The sequence below is a fragment of the Trichosurus vulpecula genome, chromosome 5 (genome assembly GCF_011100635.1).
Source record: "Trichosurus vulpecula isolate mTriVul1 chromosome 5, mTriVul1.pri, whole genome shotgun sequence".
In the NCBI taxonomy this organism is placed as follows: Eukaryota; Metazoa; Chordata; class Mammalia; order Diprotodontia; family Phalangeridae; genus Trichosurus; species Trichosurus vulpecula.
This window is the reverse complement of record NC_050577.1, coordinates 236,687,106-236,708,664: the sequence shown is the minus strand read 5'-3', so window position 1 is coordinate 236,708,664 and position 21,559 is coordinate 236,687,106. Positions and strand designations below refer to the sequence as shown.

Below are 21,559 nucleotides of genomic sequence, written 5' to 3'. Positions count from 1 at the left end.
TTGAAAAGTCTGGTAACTGCCACAGTTCAGTGATTCAGGGCCCTGAGGCCTGCTCCACCCGGTCTACTCCCAGCCTGGTCTGTCCTGGTGTGGCCCACGCTGTGCTCTGCTCCCAGTGTAGTGTGACAGATCCTTCCCAGCAACCATCCAGGCCATCTTGGGCTGGAGACTTGTTTCCCTCTGTTATTTCATGGATTCTGTAGCTCTAGAAGTTGTTTAGAGTCATTTTTTACAGGTATTTGGAGCGATTTGGGGAGAGCTTAAGCGAGTCCCTGTTTTTAAGCCATCTTGACTCCACCCCACTCTATTTTATTTTTTATCCTTCATTTTATGAATTCTAAATCCATATTTCCATATTCTAAATCTTCACTAAACTTGTGGTTCCACAAAGAAGTAAAATCATGTTTACTAAAACAATGCTCTCCAAATCTTCCAGACTGCAGATGAGTCAAATGTTCTTATTGCTACAAAATGAAGACAATTAGTTCAGGATGTTTTAAGCTTCTCTAAGAGAAGTATTTTGTTACCAAAGTCATAGGTTGTTTTTCTTTTAAAACTTTCAGTTAGCAAGCATCTATTCTATCTCCCTCCCACCTCCCCTTCTCTATTAAAAAAAAAGATAAGTATAAGCCTTGTAACAAATATGCATAGTAAAGCAAAACAAGTTCCCACATTGACCATACTGAAAAATGTTTTATTCTGAATCTTGAATCCTCTGACTCTCTGGAAGGAGATGAGCAGTCACAGTGGTATGCTGGTAAATATTTAAAAACTGGATCTCTGGAAAACAAGTTCACATGGCACACTTTTAAATTTAATTTGCATTATTGACAATTTCTCCATCACTTTCTTAAGTCTAGACCCAACCAACGAAACAATAAGCCAAGCCCTGATTTTATCCTTTGCCAGATTTCTAAGGTATAAATGCTCACAATGAAAATTTAACAATCAGCATCCTTCATTATGCCCTTCAATTTAACAATCAGCATCCTTCATTATTCCCTTCATTATTCATCCTCTGGAATCACAGTTGGTCATAGCATTGATCATAGTTCTTAAGTAAAGCTTTAATTATAACAAAAACAAAACAAAACAGAACAAAAGTAGCATGTTAATATAAATCTACGTTCACATTTCTGGAAAAAAAAGCTGCTGAGATAGGTGCTTAGAAGGACTCTTTGGGTGAATTGTAAACATGTATAAAAGGCAGCTAAATGGTTCAGTGGATAGAGTACTGGGCCTGGAGTGAGGAGGGACCTGAGTTCAAATCTGGCCTTAAACACTTACTAGCTGTGTGACCCTGGGCAAGTCACTTATTCCTGTTTACCTTATTCCACTGGAGAAGGAAATGGCAAAACACTCCTGTATCTTTGTCAAGAAAACCCCATAGGGGCCAGAAAGAGTTGAATATGACTAAATAACAACAAAAATGTGTTTAAAGTCTATTGTACCTTGGTCTTAGGGTTATATTTGGCCATTATTTTGTATGTGTGTTTTTTAAGTCCTTCATCGTATGAACGCAGGATGTTATTGTTTTCAGGACTTATTTTGGAAAAACCAAAGTCATGGTGGTCTTCATTAGGAATGTGACTGGGATTTTACACACAGTGAAGTCATGGTTACTAACACAATGTTCTCCTTAATCTTACAGAGTGCAGAGGATGCAGCTATATCTGTTATTGCTCAGAACAAAAAGTGCTTTGATAATGATATTGTTTGTTCCAAAAGTTTACTGATTTCTGTTGGGGACACTGAGATTTATTTGAACGACTCCCCTTACAAACAGGTTAGTGAATTCATCAATTTACTTATTTGGTTTTCTCTTTAACTCATCTTAAGCAGAGTAAACTGAGAAGAGAACAGATCTGGTTTTCACAGTCCTGTTTTCCAAAGGCTTCTTACATGCCCTGGGTTTGATTTGTAGCCTCTGATAGGCAAGTAATTTTCTTTTTTTTTTAAAGTTCTATTGGTAATTTTTGTTTTTATACCACAAGCCTTCACTTAATCCTTCCTTAAAACAAAACAAAACAGTTAAACAAAATCAAATGTTGTATGTCATTTGTATATTCCACACCTGGACCTTCCCATTTCTCTACCAATGTGGCTCAGTTATATTTCATCCTTTGTCATTCAGGACCTAGACTGGTCACTACGGTTATTCAGGGTTCAACTCTCTTTTAGAATTGTTTTTGTTTATATGATGGGAGTCATGTGTAGATTGTTGTCTTGGTTCTGCTTACTTCACCTTAACAGAAAAGTTTATTCAAGTATTTCTGTTTTTTTTTTTAATTCCTCAAACTTGTAGTCTCTTATGGCAGTGTAGCATTCCATTACATCCATACACAATTTGTCCAAATATTTCTCAACTTAATGAATAAAAAAGCATTTAGTAAATGCTTAGGGCATGGTAGTCACTGTGTTAAGTGCTGGGAATATAAAAAAATTAGTATTCCTTGTCCTCTAAGAGAAGGGGAAGACAGACAACATAAGAGTGTGGTCACTATGGAAAGGGTTGGGAGGGGGGATGTCAGGAATGAGAAGGTAGGCAAATAGCAATGGCAAAATGGGACTCACTCTTCAATTTTCTTGTGAATTCTGAGGATCTTGGGAAATAATTTTCTCCCTCTGCTCCTACATTCTTAAAATGGGGAGAATTCCCAAGATTTAAAGCATAATGTTATTTGTTTTAAATAAGTGCTGTTCCTATATATTTATGTCATTCCCTACATAATGCTTTGTACTTAGTAGGTGTTTCATAAATTCCTATGCTATGATTTGATTCTTTTGATAAACCAAGTCATAAGATATAAATTGAAAGATAAAGAATGTCACTGAGATCCATGCTCTCAAAATAAGAAACAACTTATATCTTGACACATCTGTGGAACTTTAAGCCAGAACCACTTGGATTCTAGTGATTGGTAACCGAACCATAGATTCTTAAAGTTAGTGGAGAATTTAGAGGTCATCTGGGTCAATGTTCCATTTAGCGTAGGAATTTCCTCACACCCCTGAGGGGTTGGACATATCCAGCTTCTATGAGGGTTCCGTTCTGTATGGTTCTAGGAATCAGAATTAGGAACATCAAGCCCTAGCCTTTCCTACATTTTTATTAATAATGTGGGAGAGAGTGTACATAACATACTTATCTAAAGGTGACTCAAAATTGGAAATGAGAGCTATTATGTTGGGTGACAGTATCCACAAGATCTCGACAGGATGAATGAAACATGATGAAATATGATAAAGGATTGATGAATTGAAAAGATGGCATTAGAGATGCTGATTCTTTTAGACTAGTCCTCTTCTGTGCAATTGATCAGGCATTTATGAAGCACTGTTACCTGCCAGCATTGTAGAAGATTCTAGGGATTCAAAGACAAAAACAAGTCCCTTCCTTCATGGAGGAAAGTAGCCTTGAGAAGCATGCCAGTCCCTCTTTTTTGACATCTTTCTGGAGGAAAACAGCGTGAGTGCAAATAAGTAGATGGAAAATATATACCAAATCATTTCTAAGGCCAGCTAAGAAAGGGGAATTAGCAACTAGGGGGAGCTGAATAGCACAAGGTGACATTTCAGCTGAGAATTGAAAGAAGCTAAAGGAGACCTGAGTAAAGATCTGGCCTCAGAAACTTACTAGCTATGTGACCCTGGGCAAGTCACTTAATCTTGTTTGCCTCAGTTTCCTCATCTGTACAAATGAGCTGGAGAAGGAAATGGCAAACCATTCCAGTATCTTTGCCGAGAAAACCCCAAATGGGGTAATGAAGAATCAGACACAATTGAAATGACTAAACAAGGAGTGTGTGTGGTATAGGTGAGGAGGAAGAACATTTCAGGGACAACCTATGCACAGAGGTAGCATGCATGTTGTCATGTATGAGGAACAGCATACTTTGACTGGAATGCAGGGTGGGTGAGAGAGGTTAATGTACAATAATCCTGGGAAGGTAGGCTCAAGGCTGATCAGGAAAGACTTCAAATGCCATGCCCCAATGTATCTTAGTTAGGGTTATTATAGCATAGGTGCAGGTTATACTGTTAATTCTAAGGATGGCATCCAGACCTAAAGCTTATGCATCCATCCAGAAACAATAAAAATGACAGAATTCATTAAAAATGATTATTTTTGTAAGAATACCAATTTATCCATTTATGATGCTAATAGCTACTAGGTGATTGGATTAGGTGTTTTAGGTGGTGAGTATATTCTGGGTTATGCTAGATGGTTTCTAAGGTCTGTCCCAACTCTAAGATGCCATGTTTATCTTAGTTGTGTTACACAGAAAGGAGAGTAGTGTAGCTGAGTTGTGGGGATGGGGAAGCAGCAGCTGCAGTTAGTAGCCCTAAGAAGTATACCTGCCCCTCTTCCTTTTTAGAGACACCTTTAGCAAGTCATAAAAGCAGAGACTATTGACTCCTGATTAGTGGGTCTTTCAGTGATGGGGTTGAGCCTTTAACTAACCCCCTCCAAAAAACCGCAAACCCCTAACATTTATATAGCAATTACTATGTGCTGTATAGTATGCTAAGTGCTTTATAATTATTATCTCATTTGAACCTCACAACAACCCTAGCAGGTAGGTGCCATTGTTATCCCCATTTTACAGATGAGGAAACTGAAGCAAGCAGAGGTTAAGTGACTGGTCCAGGGTTATGCAACTAGTAAGCATATGAGGTCTTCCTGACTCTAGGCCCAGCCCTATAGTGACTGTACTACCTAGCTGCCCATTAATGAATAATTAAGAATAATAATTAACCATTAATAGACCAATAAGCCATTAATAAATGAGAGGAAGAGATGAAGGAACAAGGAAGGATCATTGGTCCAGTGATGCAGCACAGCTGCTATGACCTAGACCTATGGGTAGAGTAACTGGCAGGGTATGTCATGTGTTCCCTAGAGGTATATCTTGTGTGTTCGCAACTGCCATTTGTGAATTTCTTGAGGGTCCTGACAAAACATCAATGAAGTCCGTAGTTCTAATAAAGAGAATACCAATGAATGAAGAAGTAGTTTGTAATAGATAGCTAGGTTAGATAGATGGATAGATAGATAGATAGATAGATAGATAGACAGATAGATAGATAGATACAGAGAAAGAGAGAGAGAGAGAGAGAGAAAGAGAGAGAGAGAGAGAAACATTTATTTACTACTTCCTCTGTGATGGTCACCATACTAAGCATTGGGAATACAAATAAAAGCATGCTAGATAGTCTCTGCTTACAAGGAGTTTTTGTACAACACATACAGGGAATCTGGAAAGTAATTTGTGACAGGAAGAAGGAAGGAGAGATTCGTTCCTAGTGGCATGGCAACAGATGTGTAAGGAGTATTGGGGAGTCCTGGAACCCAGCAGGTTAAGGCCAAAGCCAATCTATAAAAGACTAGGAAACTTCCAGGGATGGAGTGCAATTTTCAAGGGAGAGGGAGTAGAGATGATGATCCCAGTGGAGAATAGCTGAGCTGGAGATGTCCAGTGATGATCTAATGCCCAAATGATGTGTGCATTTGTGATCGGCCATTTTGAGACCCGTAACCTTACCATCAGGGTACATTTGTAATAGAGGTAAGATCACTTGTCGGGTTGGAAAGTCACTTAGACAGCCCTTTATAACCTGGTCCCTTTCTAGTCTTTTTATACCTTATTCTCCTCCTCATTCTGTGATCTAATGACACTGGCCTCCTCGCTGTTCCTTAAACACAACAATCTATCTCCTGACTGAGCGTTTTCATTGGCTATCTCCCAGATTTGGAATTGGCTCTCCTCCTCTGTCTCCTGGTCTCCCTGACAAGGACTCAGCTAAAGTTCTACTTTCTTCAAGAAGCCTCTCCAGTCTTCCTTAATTTTAGTGCTTACCCCCAGTTTATCCTTTATGTTTTTTGTTCATGATTGTCTGTGTATTGTCTCCCTCATTACACTGTGAAATCCTTGAGAGTACAGAATGTTTTTTGCCTTTCTTTGTATCCCTAGCACTTAGCACAGTGCCTGATACATCATAGGTGCTTAATAGATACTAGTTAACTAACTACCAGACTACTAATTGGTAGATATGGTAGAGTGTCACCTGTCCCTTCACCTAATGGCAGGCGCAAAAGAACCATAAGATGGGTTCCATTGCTGGTTATCACCTCATCATATATAGCCACCTTAGCTTTCTTAGTTTATTCAGTGTTTGGCTCTGGGTCTAGATTGTATTTGCAGTGTAATTGTGCAGCTAGACCACAGGATCTTAAGGACACTCTGCCAGCCTCATGTACCCTGTCTAGGGCCAGTTGTACATCAGTTATATGTTCTGGATTGGGGGTTTCTTGCCTGTTTCTTTAAAAGGTCTTCTTGTGGGGTGGCAACTATCTCTATCCATGCAGCTGAGTTTTGTTGGGAAGTCAAAGGGTACAGACATACAGGTAAACTAGGTAAGCACGGTATGGCTTGACTCACTCTGCTTGTTAGTCATGCTCTGCTTTTCCAACTCCCAGTCCTTGCCCCCTGCACCCAAACAGGCTCAATCTATATTAGTGAGAATAGACAGGGCAAGGGTCTAATGCTAGTGATCTGATCTTCCATCCCCAGCTTTTCTAGCATTCTGGGAAAGGTTATTACAGTGAGAACCAGGTGATTTTGCAGGTAAGTCACTCACATAGAACCTTGTTTCCTGAGGCCATGGTTTCTGCGGTTCCTTCTTCAGTTGTCCCTTTATGAGAGTCTGTGGGCTTTCTCTGGATTAGAAGCTCAGACACTGTGGCCTGAGAGATGGGCCTTGTTTTTATGATCCTGGTAGAACAGGGCCCCTGGAGATGGAGCAGTGATTGCTTGTGGGTAGCAGTATGGAGTTAGGGGATGAGCCTGAGCTGCTTAGATTGCTGCTAATTAGAACTGCTCCACAATTAGGCTAATTAGATTCTTGTCTCAGATTTCGGTGCTAGGGATCTCCTTATCTCACTTATTCAGGAAGGACATAGGGGGAGACTTCTCTTGGCAGGGTGACATTCTGTGATGAGGGCTGGTTCACAGACTTTTGTCTGAAGCAGCGTAATGTCATTATCCTACTTTTATTTGGTAATAGTCAAGACTAGAAAAGGGGAACTGACAGACCATGACAAAATGATCAAAGGACATGAAACTATGTTATATCAGTAGTCATCGAAGGAAATAAGGATGTTAGCCTAGAGAAAAGAACATTTCTTTTCAAACAATTTAAAGGCCACTATCTAGAAGAGTTAAATCTTATTCTGTGTGCCTCTCACAGGAAGACCTAGGATCAATGGATAGACATCACTAGGAGGTCAGTCAGTCAGCTAGCATTTATTAAGTGCCTATTGTGTTCCAGCCACTCTGATAAGTTATGGAGATAAAGAAATGCCAAAGATAGCCCTGCTCTCAAGGAGCTTACAATGGAATTAGGGTAAATCTTTTAAAACTTGGACAGATCTGTGATCTCAACAGTTGTCTCCAGTGGTGCAGATTGCACCTCATCCATGCTTTCTCATCCTGCGCTGGTTTAGCTATGTTCTCTTAAATATCCCTTCCATGAAGGTGAGTCCACTCAACATGTTGGGACCTTCTTCCAGGTCTCCTCATTTTGTATGAGTACGAATGGTGCATAAAAGCTGCCCATTGGTTATCCCTTTTTTTTTTTCAATACTCCAGCAGTTCACCTCCTCTTCTGGTTATACATTTCTCTTCCTTTTATGCCACTTCTTCATGTGCTCTGTTCATATGTTCATAGTCCACTCTTGTCCATTTAAAAAAAATCCCAGCAATTAAAGCTAACCTTAAAATTGAATGGTGGCTCTTATGAAGAACTAAAATTCCCATCAGGAGGGGTCTTTAACATGAAGGTGCATGAAGACTTGCCAGTGATAATTTTGAGGACATTTCTGTATTAGGTATGTGGCTAAGTTAGCTTACCCTAAAGTCTCTTCTACTCTCCCCTAAATGTGATTTCCTTACTCTTGCCTCCTTTTCTCTCTTTGTGCATAATCTCTATGCCTGAAAAGCACTTCCCCCTCCATTCAAGTCTTAACTAGCATTGAATTTGGTGCTTATAACCTTATAGAGTTGCACTGTATTGCACTTGTATTCATTTGACCTTCACAAAGAGCTTGAAAGAGATCTTATTTTATGTGTTTCTCACACCTCAGTAATACTTAGAACAAGAGAGGTGACCAGCAGATACTTGTTCACTTTGCATGACAGTAATTGAGGTTTACTTTTCTGTTATGGCTAACATGGAATTGATGTTTTTATTCAAATGTTCTTTGCCTCAGAAACGGTCAGGTTTCCTGGAAAATAAACCAACGTATCAGCTTTGGAAGGCCGGCTACTATGCTGTGGTACACTTCCCAGAGAAAGACATTACAATTCTTTGGGATAAGAAGACAACCATACATATCAAAGTTGGATCGCAGTGGAGGGTAGGCCAAAATTTGACATCTAACTCAGATTTTTTTAGGGGATTGAGGACATGAACCTCCTTTTAAAAAATCAGTGTATGAAAGTTCTGGTGTGAAAACTCCCAATACTGATGAATAGCAATAAGTATCTGATGTGTGATTTATAGTCTTAGAGAGTTGGCTAAGATGCTGATTTGTCCAAAGTTACACAGCTAAAATGTATCAGAGAAAAGAATTGAGTCCTTCTGATTGCAGCTGATCTTCTAGCCTTTCTTCCATGTTGCCCTTTTCCATTTGAGATAAAGGAAGTGAAATGAAATTTTTGATGTTTTGATTAAATGTTTTGATGTTCCATGACTTCCACTGAAGCCTTCCAATGTCTTGGCCTGCCCTGGGGCTGACCCTAGGCTCTCAAAGGCTATGCCAGCAGAGCACAAGCTCTAAATTCCTCTGGCAGATCCTACCAAGCTGGAAAGACTTCAAGTATTGGCCCAGCAAGAGACTGTACATCTATCATCCAGAGGACCGGCATAACTACATTTGGAGAAGCTTGTCACTAGTTTGGCTCAGGGGAAAAGGAATTTTTGGCCACAACAACTGTTGAAGATTATCTACCAGGTCATGGTGGGGTTGAGACCTACATCACTGGATGGTGTGCCCGCAGCAAAGAAACCACAGATGTTTGAAGTATTGAAGGAAGAAGCTGTTGCTTAGAGTCAAAATAATTCATGTTTGTCCTCATAGATATTTTCTTAAAGTCTATGGTTAGATGTAAAAATTGGTTGTCAGCAGTGCTATTGGTTTCTAACCTTGAAAGATTTAGCAACAAAGGTTCACTTTATCTATCTGTCTATCTATCTATCTATCTATCTATCTATCTATCTATCTTTCTATCTACCTGTCTATCTATCTATCTATCTATCATCTATCTTTCTATCTACCTGTCTATCTGTCTATCTGTCTATCTATCTATCTATCTGTCTGTCTGTCTGTCTGTCTATCTATCTATCTATCTATCTGTCTGTCTGTGCTATCATTTATGTAGCATTTTAAGGTTTGCAAAACACTTTATACATTTGATTTTACTTTTTGTCCTCCCAGCTGTTCTGGGAGGTAGGAGTTGTTTTTCCTATTTTATAGATGAAAAAAATGAAGACAGGTGCCCTACCTAAGGCCATAGTGCTAGCAGGGTCTGAGGCTGGATTGGGACTGAAGTCTAGATCTGCTGCTCTACCTACTGAGCCACCTCGCTGCCTAAGCATTGCTAGTCACTCTACCAACAAGTGAGGATACAAATACAAGCAAAAATAAAAGACGGTTTCTCCCCTCAAGGACCTCACCTTCTAATGGGTGTTGATGTTCAGTCATTTCAGTTGACTGACTATAATCCCATTTGAGGTTTTCTTAGCAAAGGTATTGGAGTGAAATCACAGATTTGTTGGAAAATTGGAACGATAACTGCAAATGAGAGGTAGAGTAGGCATAATAGATAGGCATTGGCCTTGAAGGCAGAAAGAAATGAATTAAAATCCTACCTTAGATATTTACTAACTGTGAGATTCTCTTCAAGTCGTTTAATTTCTCTGTGCCTCATTTTCCTTATCTATAAAATAGGTGATATTTTGATAACCTCTGAGTCTCTTGTAGTCAGTCAATAAGCTTTCATTCAGTACCTACTATGGGTCAGGCACTGTGCTAAGTGCTGGGGATACAAAGAAAGGCAAAAAGCAGTTCTTGCCATCTAATGAGAAAGAATAGGTAAACAACTATGGACAAACAAACCACATACAGGATAAAGAACTAAGTAAACAAATAAAATAAATAGGAAGTAATAGAGGAAAGGCACTATAATTAAGAGGGATTGGGAAAAGCTTCCAATAGAAGGTAAAAATTAAGTTGGGATTTGAAGGAAGCCAGGAGATGGAGATGAGGAGGGAGGATATTCTAGGCATGGGGGACAGCCAATGAAAATATCCAGATTCAGGAAATGAAGTATCTTGTTCATGGAACTGCAAGGAAACCACTATTATTGGATGGGGGTGTAAGGCGTAAAAACACAGTGTATTTCTAGCAGAGCATTTTTTTATTAATAAATGACTATTATGAAAATATTTAACTCAAAATACTTTTTAAATGTATGAACAATTCTAATGAATCACATTTTACAAACACTAGTTTGACAACAGGATGTTATGAGAAATTTCTGCTTATTCTTTAGGGAAAACTTGGAGGTTTGTGTGGAAACTTTGACAAATGTACTTCAAATGATATGACTACATCTAATAACCTGGAAGTGAGAAATGCTCAGGTGTTTGGAGAAAGCTGGACAATAGGACAGGTAATTTAAATGTTCATTCTTTTAAAATAGTTACACAAAATATATGTTCAGCCAGACTTTATTAATAAGAATTGCCATTCTAGGAAAATGAATTGAGGCTGACATCCACATCTGTATTCTATAAAGATGGTGTTATTGGTATCCAACAAGAAACATTCTTCTGGATGTAGGGAACTGACACCGTCTCTCTGGGCCTCAGTTTCCTCATCTCTAAAATGAGAAAGGTTGGATTAAATAGCTTCTGAGGTCTCTTCCAGCTCTACATTTACAATAAAATAAACTAATTCCTAGAATTGATCATTAATGTTGGGATTGGATCATAGAATAATAGATCAAGAGAGTACCTTAGAGACCATCACTAGATGCAAACCTTGCTCATTTTACTGAAGGAGAACCTCAGGCACAGAAAAAGGGAGTTGCCCATGGCTACACTGGTAATAAGGATCAGAGGGATGATTCAAATCCACATCCTGTGACCCCAGAGCCACTGTTCTTTCTACCACACTACACTGCCAGTTACTCTCTAGAGGCAGAAACATTTGTTTCCCTCAATCTTGGTTTTCTTTAAAAAATCAATAGAAAATATCTAGTATTCTTGCAAGGATTTCTTAATTATATCTACCAGATGTATCATTGCTTCCTTTAGGGGGTCTTAAGTGGCTTTGTTATTTACTTAAGTATTTTTTATAATGCTTACAGAAATTATTTCAATAGTTTAGAATTTTTTGATATGTTTTGTTTTTGAATTGCTTAATTTTTCCACTGCCCCTTCCCAGAACAAAAAGAAATTAAACAAAAAAGGAAAAAAAATCATCAAAGTTCATAAATACCTCAAAAATATGAAAATATACATAATTTTCCATACTTCCCACCTCTGCAAAGGTTGTGGGAGGTCTTTTCTCATACTCTAAATGCCTTATTTTGATCACAATTAAAAAATTAAAAGAAATAGAGAAGTTTGGATGAGGGATGGGGTTAGGAGGAAATATAATGAGTTCTATTTTGGACATGCTGATTTTGAGAGGCCTTTTTTTTTTACGTACAAGGGGTGCTGTCCAGCCAGTAATTGGCAATGAGGGAAGCAAGTTCAGAAGAGAGATTAGGACTACAAATACGTATTGGGGAGTCATCTTCAAGGTTATATTTTAACCCATGGGAATTTATGAGATCACCAAAAGAAAGAATGTCATAGTACCAAGTCTGGGGGTATGATGATCCAGCAAAGGAGACTGGTCAAACAGGTAGAAGGAGAACCAAGAGAAGAGAAGAAAAAGGAACCAGGAGAAGAGAAGAGGAGAGGAGAGGAGAGGAGTCAAGAGGAGTCCAAGGAAGGAGAGAATGTCCATGAGGAGAGAGTCATCAACAGTGTCAAAAAGGCTGAAGGGTTAAGTAGAAATAGGTAATGAGAAAAGGCAGTTGGATTTAGAAGTAGAAATAGATTTCTAAGGTTCTTTCCACTTGGAAATTTTATGATTTTATATCACAAATACATTGTTGCATTTGTCCTTTGTTCTTGAAGAGGACCATGACATCAGGGAATGATGGCATGACTTGCAGTTGACTTGGATTTGAGTGAGGGAGGGCTGTGCAAGGTCACCAGCCTCACTTTCTCCTCTACAACCATCTGGGTCCAGAGGCCTGATATGCAAAACACACCAAAGTGTTCACAAATACATGCAAAGCACACCAAATTGTTTTAGGTGAAGTTTATTTAGCATCAAGAGATATAAATATAAATATAAATATAGTGTTTGAATATAGGATGGGGAGATGTCTTGGAGATCATGGTTTTGGGCCCCAGAATCATCATACTACCTTTTAGTAGACTTTCCCTGTAAGTCTGCCTATGAATATCCTTATTTTTCTAAATAAAATAACATACAACACATTCCACTCCTTTTTTTCTCCCCAAAATTCCAGAAATTGTTTAGTTGGTGCTTATAATTTTATGATTTCCAGTGCTTAGCACAGTGCATGGCACATAATAACTGCTCAGTACATGTTTATTGATTGATTGATTTCCTAATTCTAAATTATTTACAAACTATTATATATTGTATATACATACATAACACTTTTATTATTGATTATAATTATATGTTGCTATACAAGTACCTTTCCATTGTGCTATTCTCAACACATTTACAAACAATCTGCTTCTTTTTCTCTTTTCCAACAGTGTGAAAAGCCAAATGAGACTGTCAGGCCCTGTGAGGCGTATCAAAATAAGTTTCCTTATGCCAAGAAAGAATGCTCAATTTTGTACAGTGATATTTTCGCCCCCTGCCGAAATGTGGTAAAGGAATATTTTGTTAAATTTTAGAACTGCTGAATCTCTAACAGTAATATGATTAGGGCAAATATTTTATCTATGAAATAGTGTCATTTGAATTTCCAAGCTCCCCTGTCTCACTCCCACCTCCTCCTGTTTTTTTTTAAATAGTCTTTGGTTGATTTTAGGTTCTAGGATGCTGAGATTAGCATAATCCTCTAGGTGGCAGTGTTAAGCTACTAATAAATCTTAATAAAGCATGGACTTAAATTTTCTTTGAAAATGTAGCCCATTACTCAAAACTATTAAGTATATCCTTGGCAGTATTTGATATTAAACTAATTAAAAAAATAATTGTCATTCTCTTCTTTGTATAGATTGATGTGACTTCCTTTGTCAAAAACTGCCATACAGATACTTGCAACTGTTTCCTGCCTGGGGACTGTGAGTGCCTTTGTTCAAGCATAGCGGCTTATGCTTACAAGTGTTGTCAGGAGGGGGTCTCAGTTCACTGGAGAGGCCCTATCTGTGGTGAGTCCTCAGCTTAGAATGCATGTCAGTGAGGAACATGGTTGATGTGAGCCAATGAAAGAGCTTCACTAATTTAAAATTAAAATTCTAACTAATTACATAATTATAAATTTTAAATATATTTATGTATATTATATTTATATAATTATTTTTAATATATATTTATATATACATAAAATATAATATAATCATAATTAAAATATAACAGCTTTGCTAGTTTATAATTAAATTCTAATTAATCACATAATTATAAAAATATAATCATATTAGATTATTTATAATTATAAAATTAATATAATATAACATAATGCCCCTTAATTAAGACAAACCAATCTTTTCATTCCACTTATGAGAGAGAGGATTTGAAGGGTGTCAAGAAGATTTACCAACATATATCTTTTAGAATTTACTTTTTGTTTGTATTTGGCTGTCAGTAAGTTTAACATGGCACCAATTACTTATATATTTAAAAAAACCTTCAAGGATGTGATTTATGATCCCAATCTTCCCACCATTTCTGAAGCTTTGCTTTTCTGATTAGCCTGAGTTCACTGCCAGACTAGAAGCTTTTTACTTATTATTCTGCTTGTGTAGGAGCTAAGTCAGTTGAAGCACACTTAACGATTTTGAGTTTTAGGTTGACATTTTTAAATCGGGAACACACGGTTTCCCACCTGTTAATGAACTCTGAGGGAAATCTTGCAATTAATTAAGATGTACTATAGTCAGAGAATCTTCATGGATCAAAGTGAGTTGCCAATTTATAGCACCCAACATTAATATAGAACTTCAAGTTTTACAAAAGACTTTACCTAAATTATCTCATTTGATCCTCACTACAATGTACTAAAATAGGTACTACAGCTTTTATTAACTTCATTCTGCATATCAAGCAACTGAGGCTCAGACAGCTTAAAGGACTTGCTCATGCTGCTCACATCATAGGTGATGTTTTCCTGATTCCATGTCACGTATGCAATCTGCTACCTCATGTTATCTCTCAGTTGGGATCTGACTTCATGTTCTTTCTACATTGTTACTGATAAACAGAAGTTTTATTTTGCTTGAGATTGAAATAACCAACTGGCTGCATTTTTTAATAGCTTAAGATTCATTCATTCATTCTTTCTTGCTTTCTTTTTTTTTAGCACTTGATTGTGAATCCTACAACCGAGGTATGTGACTTCCCCCCCCCATAAAGCATAACATGGTATTTCAATAAATCCATTCTTGTGTGACAATCCTTTGAATAATTTGGATTAGGAGCAAAGAACTATTTATTTTATGTGATTTAATGCAACAAGAGCTTTTAATTACTAAAATCAATCCATTTCTTCATTTCTGGGATCATTGGATTTAGAGTTGGAAGGAGTCTTAGAGATTATCTCCAGTTTCCTCAGTTTCCAAGTGAGGAAATTAAGATTTAGAGAAGGGAAATGATTTGCTTGAGATCACACACATTTCTGTTTCCCTGTGATTTTACCTCTTTGTAGTTATTTGTGCACTAATGGTGGAGATGATAAAAATATTTGTTCCTTGGCTATAGAAATATCATAAGTTAAAGAATGCCTTTTATCAGTGTAGTAGGAGCTGGAAACACTATATTAAAAGTCTGTGTTTTGCCACTAATGTCTTTGTTTGATAATCATAAAAAGATAAACATTTCATAAACTTTCATTCAATGTATAATATGTGCAATCGAATATTAACATGTTGTGGTTGGTTGGTGATTGTTGTCCTTCATTCTCCAAGAGGACCAAAATGGCATCACTACATTGGAATCATGGTGCAGTGTGTCCAACTGTTTCTAATAAAGCTCAGAAGAGTCTACCACAGGTCGCGGGCAAATAGTACAAATGAACATTTGGAGAGGAGATGTCTCTAAATTTGCACATCTCACATTTCTTTTGCACTACAACAATTCTACTTCATAGAGCACAGCACCTTCTTTGATGTGGACACATCATGCTGCATCAGTGTGTCCCATGTCACAAAATTGATTCCAAAATTCTTCAAAGAGACCTTGAGAGTGTAGTATGAGAAGTAACAGAATATAAGGTGTTTAATCTGGACTCTCATTGTCCATGAGCAGAAACACTCATTTACAGGTGGAGAACTGGAACCATGAGTTTTTAGTGTTTGAGTTTTTTATATTTTAATTTTAATACTTATTTCTACATTATTTTATATATAACTGTGTAACTATATAACTGTATTTGTATGTGCATATACATATATACATCACATTCACAAAGACAAAGGAAAAAGAAGTTAAGTCGATCAGTTCTGCTCTGGCTCTGTTATCTATTAACATTATGCTCTCTGCTCTAATCAGTGGGCTCTTTTTCTTCCTTTTCTTGCTTTTTCCCCCCATTTTTAAAGTTTTGTTCTGTTATTATATTGGTGTACAGAGATCCTGGTAAGAAAAATCTACCAATGCAGATCAGCAACTTAAAACCTGAAAGAGTTTATTGGAGGCACTGAAAGGTTAAGTCACTTGCCCAAGATCACACAGCTACGATGTGTCAACGGCAAAGCTAGAAGTTTTCCTGACTCCAAGGCTGGCTTTCTAGCTGCTTTGCTAGGCCAACTCTCTTTGCCTTAATTATACTTCAAAAATCCCATCTGAGCTCTGTTCGTTCTTACAGTATTATAGGTCCTCGACACTCCTTGGTTATATGTAAATTCTTTTAAATCTCCCTTGGAGATTTCCCAGTTCAGTCACGTTGTTTGACTTAGATGAATTTGCTTCTTAAAAATCTTCTTTGCCATATATTTGTATTATAAAAATTTTCATTTGTACCTCTTGCATTCCTGAAACTTCCAAATTCTTTTATATACAGCAACAGAATCACTCCTTGAGTTACATATGTACATATATAGTTCTTTTATATACTTATTCACTTTTAAAGATACATTTTATTTTACTGAAATTGTCAACATCTTTTGTTTTTATGCAATAGTAATTTCTGAATGTTTCTCTCTTTCTCCTTCATTCTCAAGTGATCCTTATCTTGTGTAACAATTATAACTACTCCAGGGCTCAGGGAGATGGAGTGTTGTGCTCTCATCTTCTTTGTTAAGTGTTACTCCCAGTTCCAGGCACACAAGATCCTATGGGAATCTGTTCTCTAATTAGAAAGACTAGACTTCTTTTCTTTCAGGGAAAGTTACCTAAAGCTTAGGTTTGGCTCACATCTGGGGTGTCTCCAAAAGTAGAAAGTAGAAAGGTACTCAACATATCATATGAATCAAATATGGGACAGTTATTTATTCACTCCACACAAAAGAAGTGCTACACACTAAAGGCTCTCATAAATAAATGCACATTGACAGAAAATTTAACAAGCAGCAGCAATAACCTAATCATGTTGCATTCTTTATGGTTGATATTTAAAACATCAAGACACAATGCATCATGGGGGACTGGTGAATAGACATATTTACATTTTACAAATTTACATATAACCTTGGATCTGAACTTTCCAAATAAGTCCCTTTAGGTCCTGTCTTATGGTAAGCTAGGCTAAGATTAAGCTTCTTCTCCTTTTGGTAGTCATCCTTTCAGAAATTTCCTCTTGGGAAAATCAACTCCAACCAGGGAGCCCGAGATCTTCACTGTCTCAAATTCACAAAGTTGTCCCCAGACAGGACATGGCCATTCCAGGATCACTGTACAGTTTCTTACCTGTCTTCAAGGAAGGAAACACAATGTGGAACAGGCAGCTAAGGACCCTAAGGCCCAATCACCTAATAAAATCCTGTTCAACCGTATTCAAGATGCCTTCTGAGAATGCTCATCATTTCTTCCATTTGTACAAGCAAGATTGTGACTCCCCAATCTTCTGTAGACCATACAATGGCTTAAATTCTTTCCTGGTTGCTATTATACCACATGCTATCAAACTGATAAAGAGAACAGTTATTCTGAGGAAGAATTTAAAATGTATAGAAGACCTTAGAGGGCTTTCTGCCACAAAATTTGGTAATCCCTGGCAAAGGAAAGAACAAGAAACCATGTCTGTATGTGTTCCTTTGTGGTGTTTGCTAAAATTGAAAGTGGAATTTTTTAGTTGGGTGTACTTTCTGTACTTTCAGACTCCTTTTATTTGATTAGACATTCTTATTACTGTTTTTAAATTTTTTACTGCAGTGAATCGTTGCCTAAATAGACAGCTAAATTACAATCCTCCCTGGAGAAAATTAATGATAGGGTCAGTGCTCTTATTCCCTGTCACTAGTGAAATTGCATGAAAATAAATAGAGAAACGGGCCATTAATTCATTGTGGATTGTATTTAATTCAGAAACCTTCGCTTTTTATACAAATGGATTGCTCAGTCAGTAATTATCTCTTCAGGTTGCTATAGTAAGAAGTTTATACAGTAGAGTTTGGGAAGAATATTGTTTTATTATGTATTTCAGCTTTATCTTGATGTGCTTTTGGATGACCTCATTGGGTTTGGGAGGGAGGACCCTGAGGTTGAATGTGGGTCTTGATCTCAGAATACAGCCTGCAATCCATCAGGATGGTAACAGTGAGTGTATCGGGGAGCACACTTGCTCCTGTTGTCTATCTTAGGCTGTTGAGTTGTTGTATGGCAAGCATTGTGTGTATGTAATTCTTTGTTCACTACTTTTGCCATTAATAAACAATAACAATGACGTAAGAGGCAGTATGGGAAGGTAGATAATGAGCAGGCCTTGAAACCAGGAAGCTGGATTTAAGTCCTGTCTCTGATACATACTGGCTATGTGACAGCCCTAATTTTGAGGTACTCAGCTTTACACACACACACACACACACACACACACACACACACACACACATTTACATCATGCAATACACATTTGTATATATACAAATATGTGTGCATATTTATAAATTTAGTCATACACACAATGACATTTACATACATGTATGCCTGTGCATATACATACAAACATGTGTACTGGACTTTTGATGGCATTGTTATAGGGAATTCTCAGGAGAGAAAACATTAGTACCATCTCCTCTTAGATATTTGCTTAGGGTCGAGAAAGGCTAATTGGCTTGCCCAGGGTCACATATCCAGTATACGTCAGAGTTAGGACTGGAACCCATGTCTTCTTGACTTCAAGGCCAGCTCCCTCTCTGTCACACTGTGGCACACCTCATATAAACATATAGGTGGGTAATTTACAGGGTCGGCGTGGTATAGCTGATCAAGAGCCAGCCTTGGAGCCAGGAAGACATGAATTCAAATCTTGAACTTAGTCAAATATTAGCTCTGTGACTGGGCAACTTCTTGGTGGCCCAGGCAACTATCTAAGACTTAAACTTATTGATCTGCAACAGTGGCAGGAGTTCCACACTGGGATTTCTCTACATAGATGAAACCGTAGGTTCAGATGAAAGTGATGAGACAAATTTATAAGTACACAATTTAGTTATTTAATTTAGCTTGCCTTGTTTTAAACACGCAGAGTATTCACCTGTTTCACCCCCTACCTGACTAGATTATTCCCCCCTAGTTCCGGAGGAGATTCTTGTCCTTCTTTCTTGAACTTTAAGTGTATTCCCCTTAGAATTAGTGTGAAACTGCCTTCTTACTAACCACTGTACTCTTCCTTCTGCACTGGATTGGTTACACCTTGCTGAGATCCCTCTGTGGAATGGTCTGAAGCCTCATGGGCTGACTGGTGAGAAAGGTTTTGAAAAGAAGGTTCTCTTTCAAGTACTGGCTAGAAGCATCATATTGGTTACATAAAGCTACTGTTGGTTGATAGGGACATAGTGTCCTGAGCTAAGTGGCAAGAGGCAAAACATGATGTCTTGGTCAGAAGCAGATCAGTAACAGGTTCAAACAGACTTTGAAGACTAAGGAAAGAGATGTTGTTTTGGGAAGGTAATAATGAATAAATCAATTAATCACTAAGCATCAGTGAGGCACTTACTGTGTGCCCCTATGTACCTACTATGTGTCATACACAAAAACTCTGAAATAGTCGCTACTCTCAAGTAGCTTGCATTCCACTGTGGGAGTCAACACTTACGTATATCAGTAGATATGGAAGGTGTGTGGGGGGGTGTCTACCCTACACCCTGAATTCGTATCACCTGATCCAGATGAACAACATCCTTGGGTAATAAAACAAAACAACAACTAGCAGATATAATTGCTGAACAATGGACAGTGATATTTGAAAGGTCATGTAGAATAGGAGAGGCGTTATAAGACTAGACTTTACAAATAGCACTTTAAAATAAATGGACAAATGAATGAAAAAATATTCATTAAATGCTCAGTTCCTTTATTAGAATGTAAGCTTTGAAGGCAAGAATTTTCTTTCTTGCTTGTACTTTTATCCCCAATACTGAGCATAGTGCATAGCACTAATAGTGCTTAATATGCTTTTTAAAAATTTAATTTTTATATATTTTCTTAAATATTTCTCAATTCCATGTAAAATTTTCTAGCAGTCATTTAAAAAAATTTTGAGTTCCAAATTCTCTCCTTTCCCTCCTCCACTTCCTCCTTGAGAAGACAAGTGCTTAGATTTCGATTATACATGTACAGTTATGCAAAATACATTTCCATATTTGCCATGTTGCAAAAGAAAACACAAACAAAATAAAATAATAAAAATAAGTAAAAATTTTAAAAGTATGCTTCAGTTTGTATTCAGAGTTCATCAGTTCTCTCTCTGGAGGTGAACAGCATTTTTCATCATGGATCTTGGAATTGTCTTAGATCAGGGCTGTCCAAAATACAGCCTTCGGGCTGCATTTGGCCCACAGTGTGATTTTATGCAGCCTGCCTGTGGGTTTTAATTTTCACAAGCAAAAAAATAAAATAATAATTTGCATGGAATGCATTTTAGATTTTTAATTCCATCACTAATAAATAATTTCATTGATGTTAATTTTCTTTGGTGTTTTTAGGCAGTATTACGGATGGAACATATTGCACAGAATTTTCAATCGATCTGTGGGATGCGTTCCATCTGTATGATACAGACTAGTCAGTATGCACCTACATTTATAATGTTGTGTTGTCACTTTGTTGTATTGTGTTTGTTTTGTGCTTCACGCCTTCACCTGTTGTGTTGATGACGCATGTCCCCCCACTTTCTGTTAGTGCACTGCATTTTTTATTGTGGGTGTGGCCCTCAAATAATTATTTTATTTTAATGCAGCCCTAAGATAACCTAAGGTTGGACAGCCCTGGTCTTAGATCATTGCCTTGATCAGAGTAGCTAAGGCTTTCGCAGTTGATCATCTTTACAATATTACTATTATTATGTATGATGTTCTTCTGGTTCTGCTCACTTCACTTTGCATGAGGTCATATAAGCGTTCCGAGGTTTTTCTGAAACCATCCTGCCTGTCATTTCTTATAGCACAATATTATTGCATCACAATCATATACTGCAACTTGTTCAGCCATTCTCTAGTTGATGGGCATCCCCTCCATGTCTAATTCTTTGCCACCACAAAAGGAGCTGCTATTAACATTTTTGTACATTTAGGTCCTTTTCCTTTTATCTCCTTGGGATACAGACCTAGTAGTGGTATTGCTGGGTCAAAAGATATGCAGAGTTTTATAGTCTTTCGGATATAGTTCCAAATTGTTCTCCACAGTGGTTGGATTAGTACACTACTCAACCAACAATGCATTAGTGTCTCAATTTTTTCCATATCCCCTCCTATCTTTATCATTTTACTTTTCTGCCATGTCAATGGATATGATGGGTATGGGGTGGTCCCTCAGAATTGTTTTAATTTGCATTTCACTAATTACTAGTGATTTAGAGCATTTTTTTCATATGACTATTAACAACAGCTTTGATTTTTTCTTCTGAAAACTGTGTGTTTACATCTTTTGACCATTTATCAACTGGGGATTGGCTCTTTTTTTTTATAAATTTGTTTTTGTTCCCTATATATTTGAGAAATTAGACCTTTATGAGAGAAACTTATTGCAAAAATTTCCCCTTAGTTTCCTGTTTTCCTTTCAGTTTTGGCTGCATTAGTTTAT

General features: G+C 37.4%; 1 protein-coding gene across 1 annotated transcript in view; it reads left to right on the top strand.

Annotated features, from left to right (window-relative positions):
* OTOGL (otogelin like) overlaps positions 1-21,559 on the top strand; it is a 194,270-nt gene that overhangs the window by 92,683 nt on the left and 80,028 nt on the right. Inside the window, exons 26-31 of the mRNA XM_036761187.1 lie at positions 1,652-1,786; positions 8,273-8,419; positions 10,617-10,736; positions 12,916-13,032; positions 13,386-13,539; positions 14,688-14,714. Coding sequence (XP_036617082.1) covers positions 1,652-1,786; positions 8,273-8,419; positions 10,617-10,736; positions 12,916-13,032; positions 13,386-13,539; positions 14,688-14,714 — 700 coding nt within the window. The remainder of the gene's footprint in view (positions 1-1,651; positions 1,787-8,272; positions 8,420-10,616; positions 10,737-12,915; positions 13,033-13,385; positions 13,540-14,687; positions 14,715-21,559) is intronic.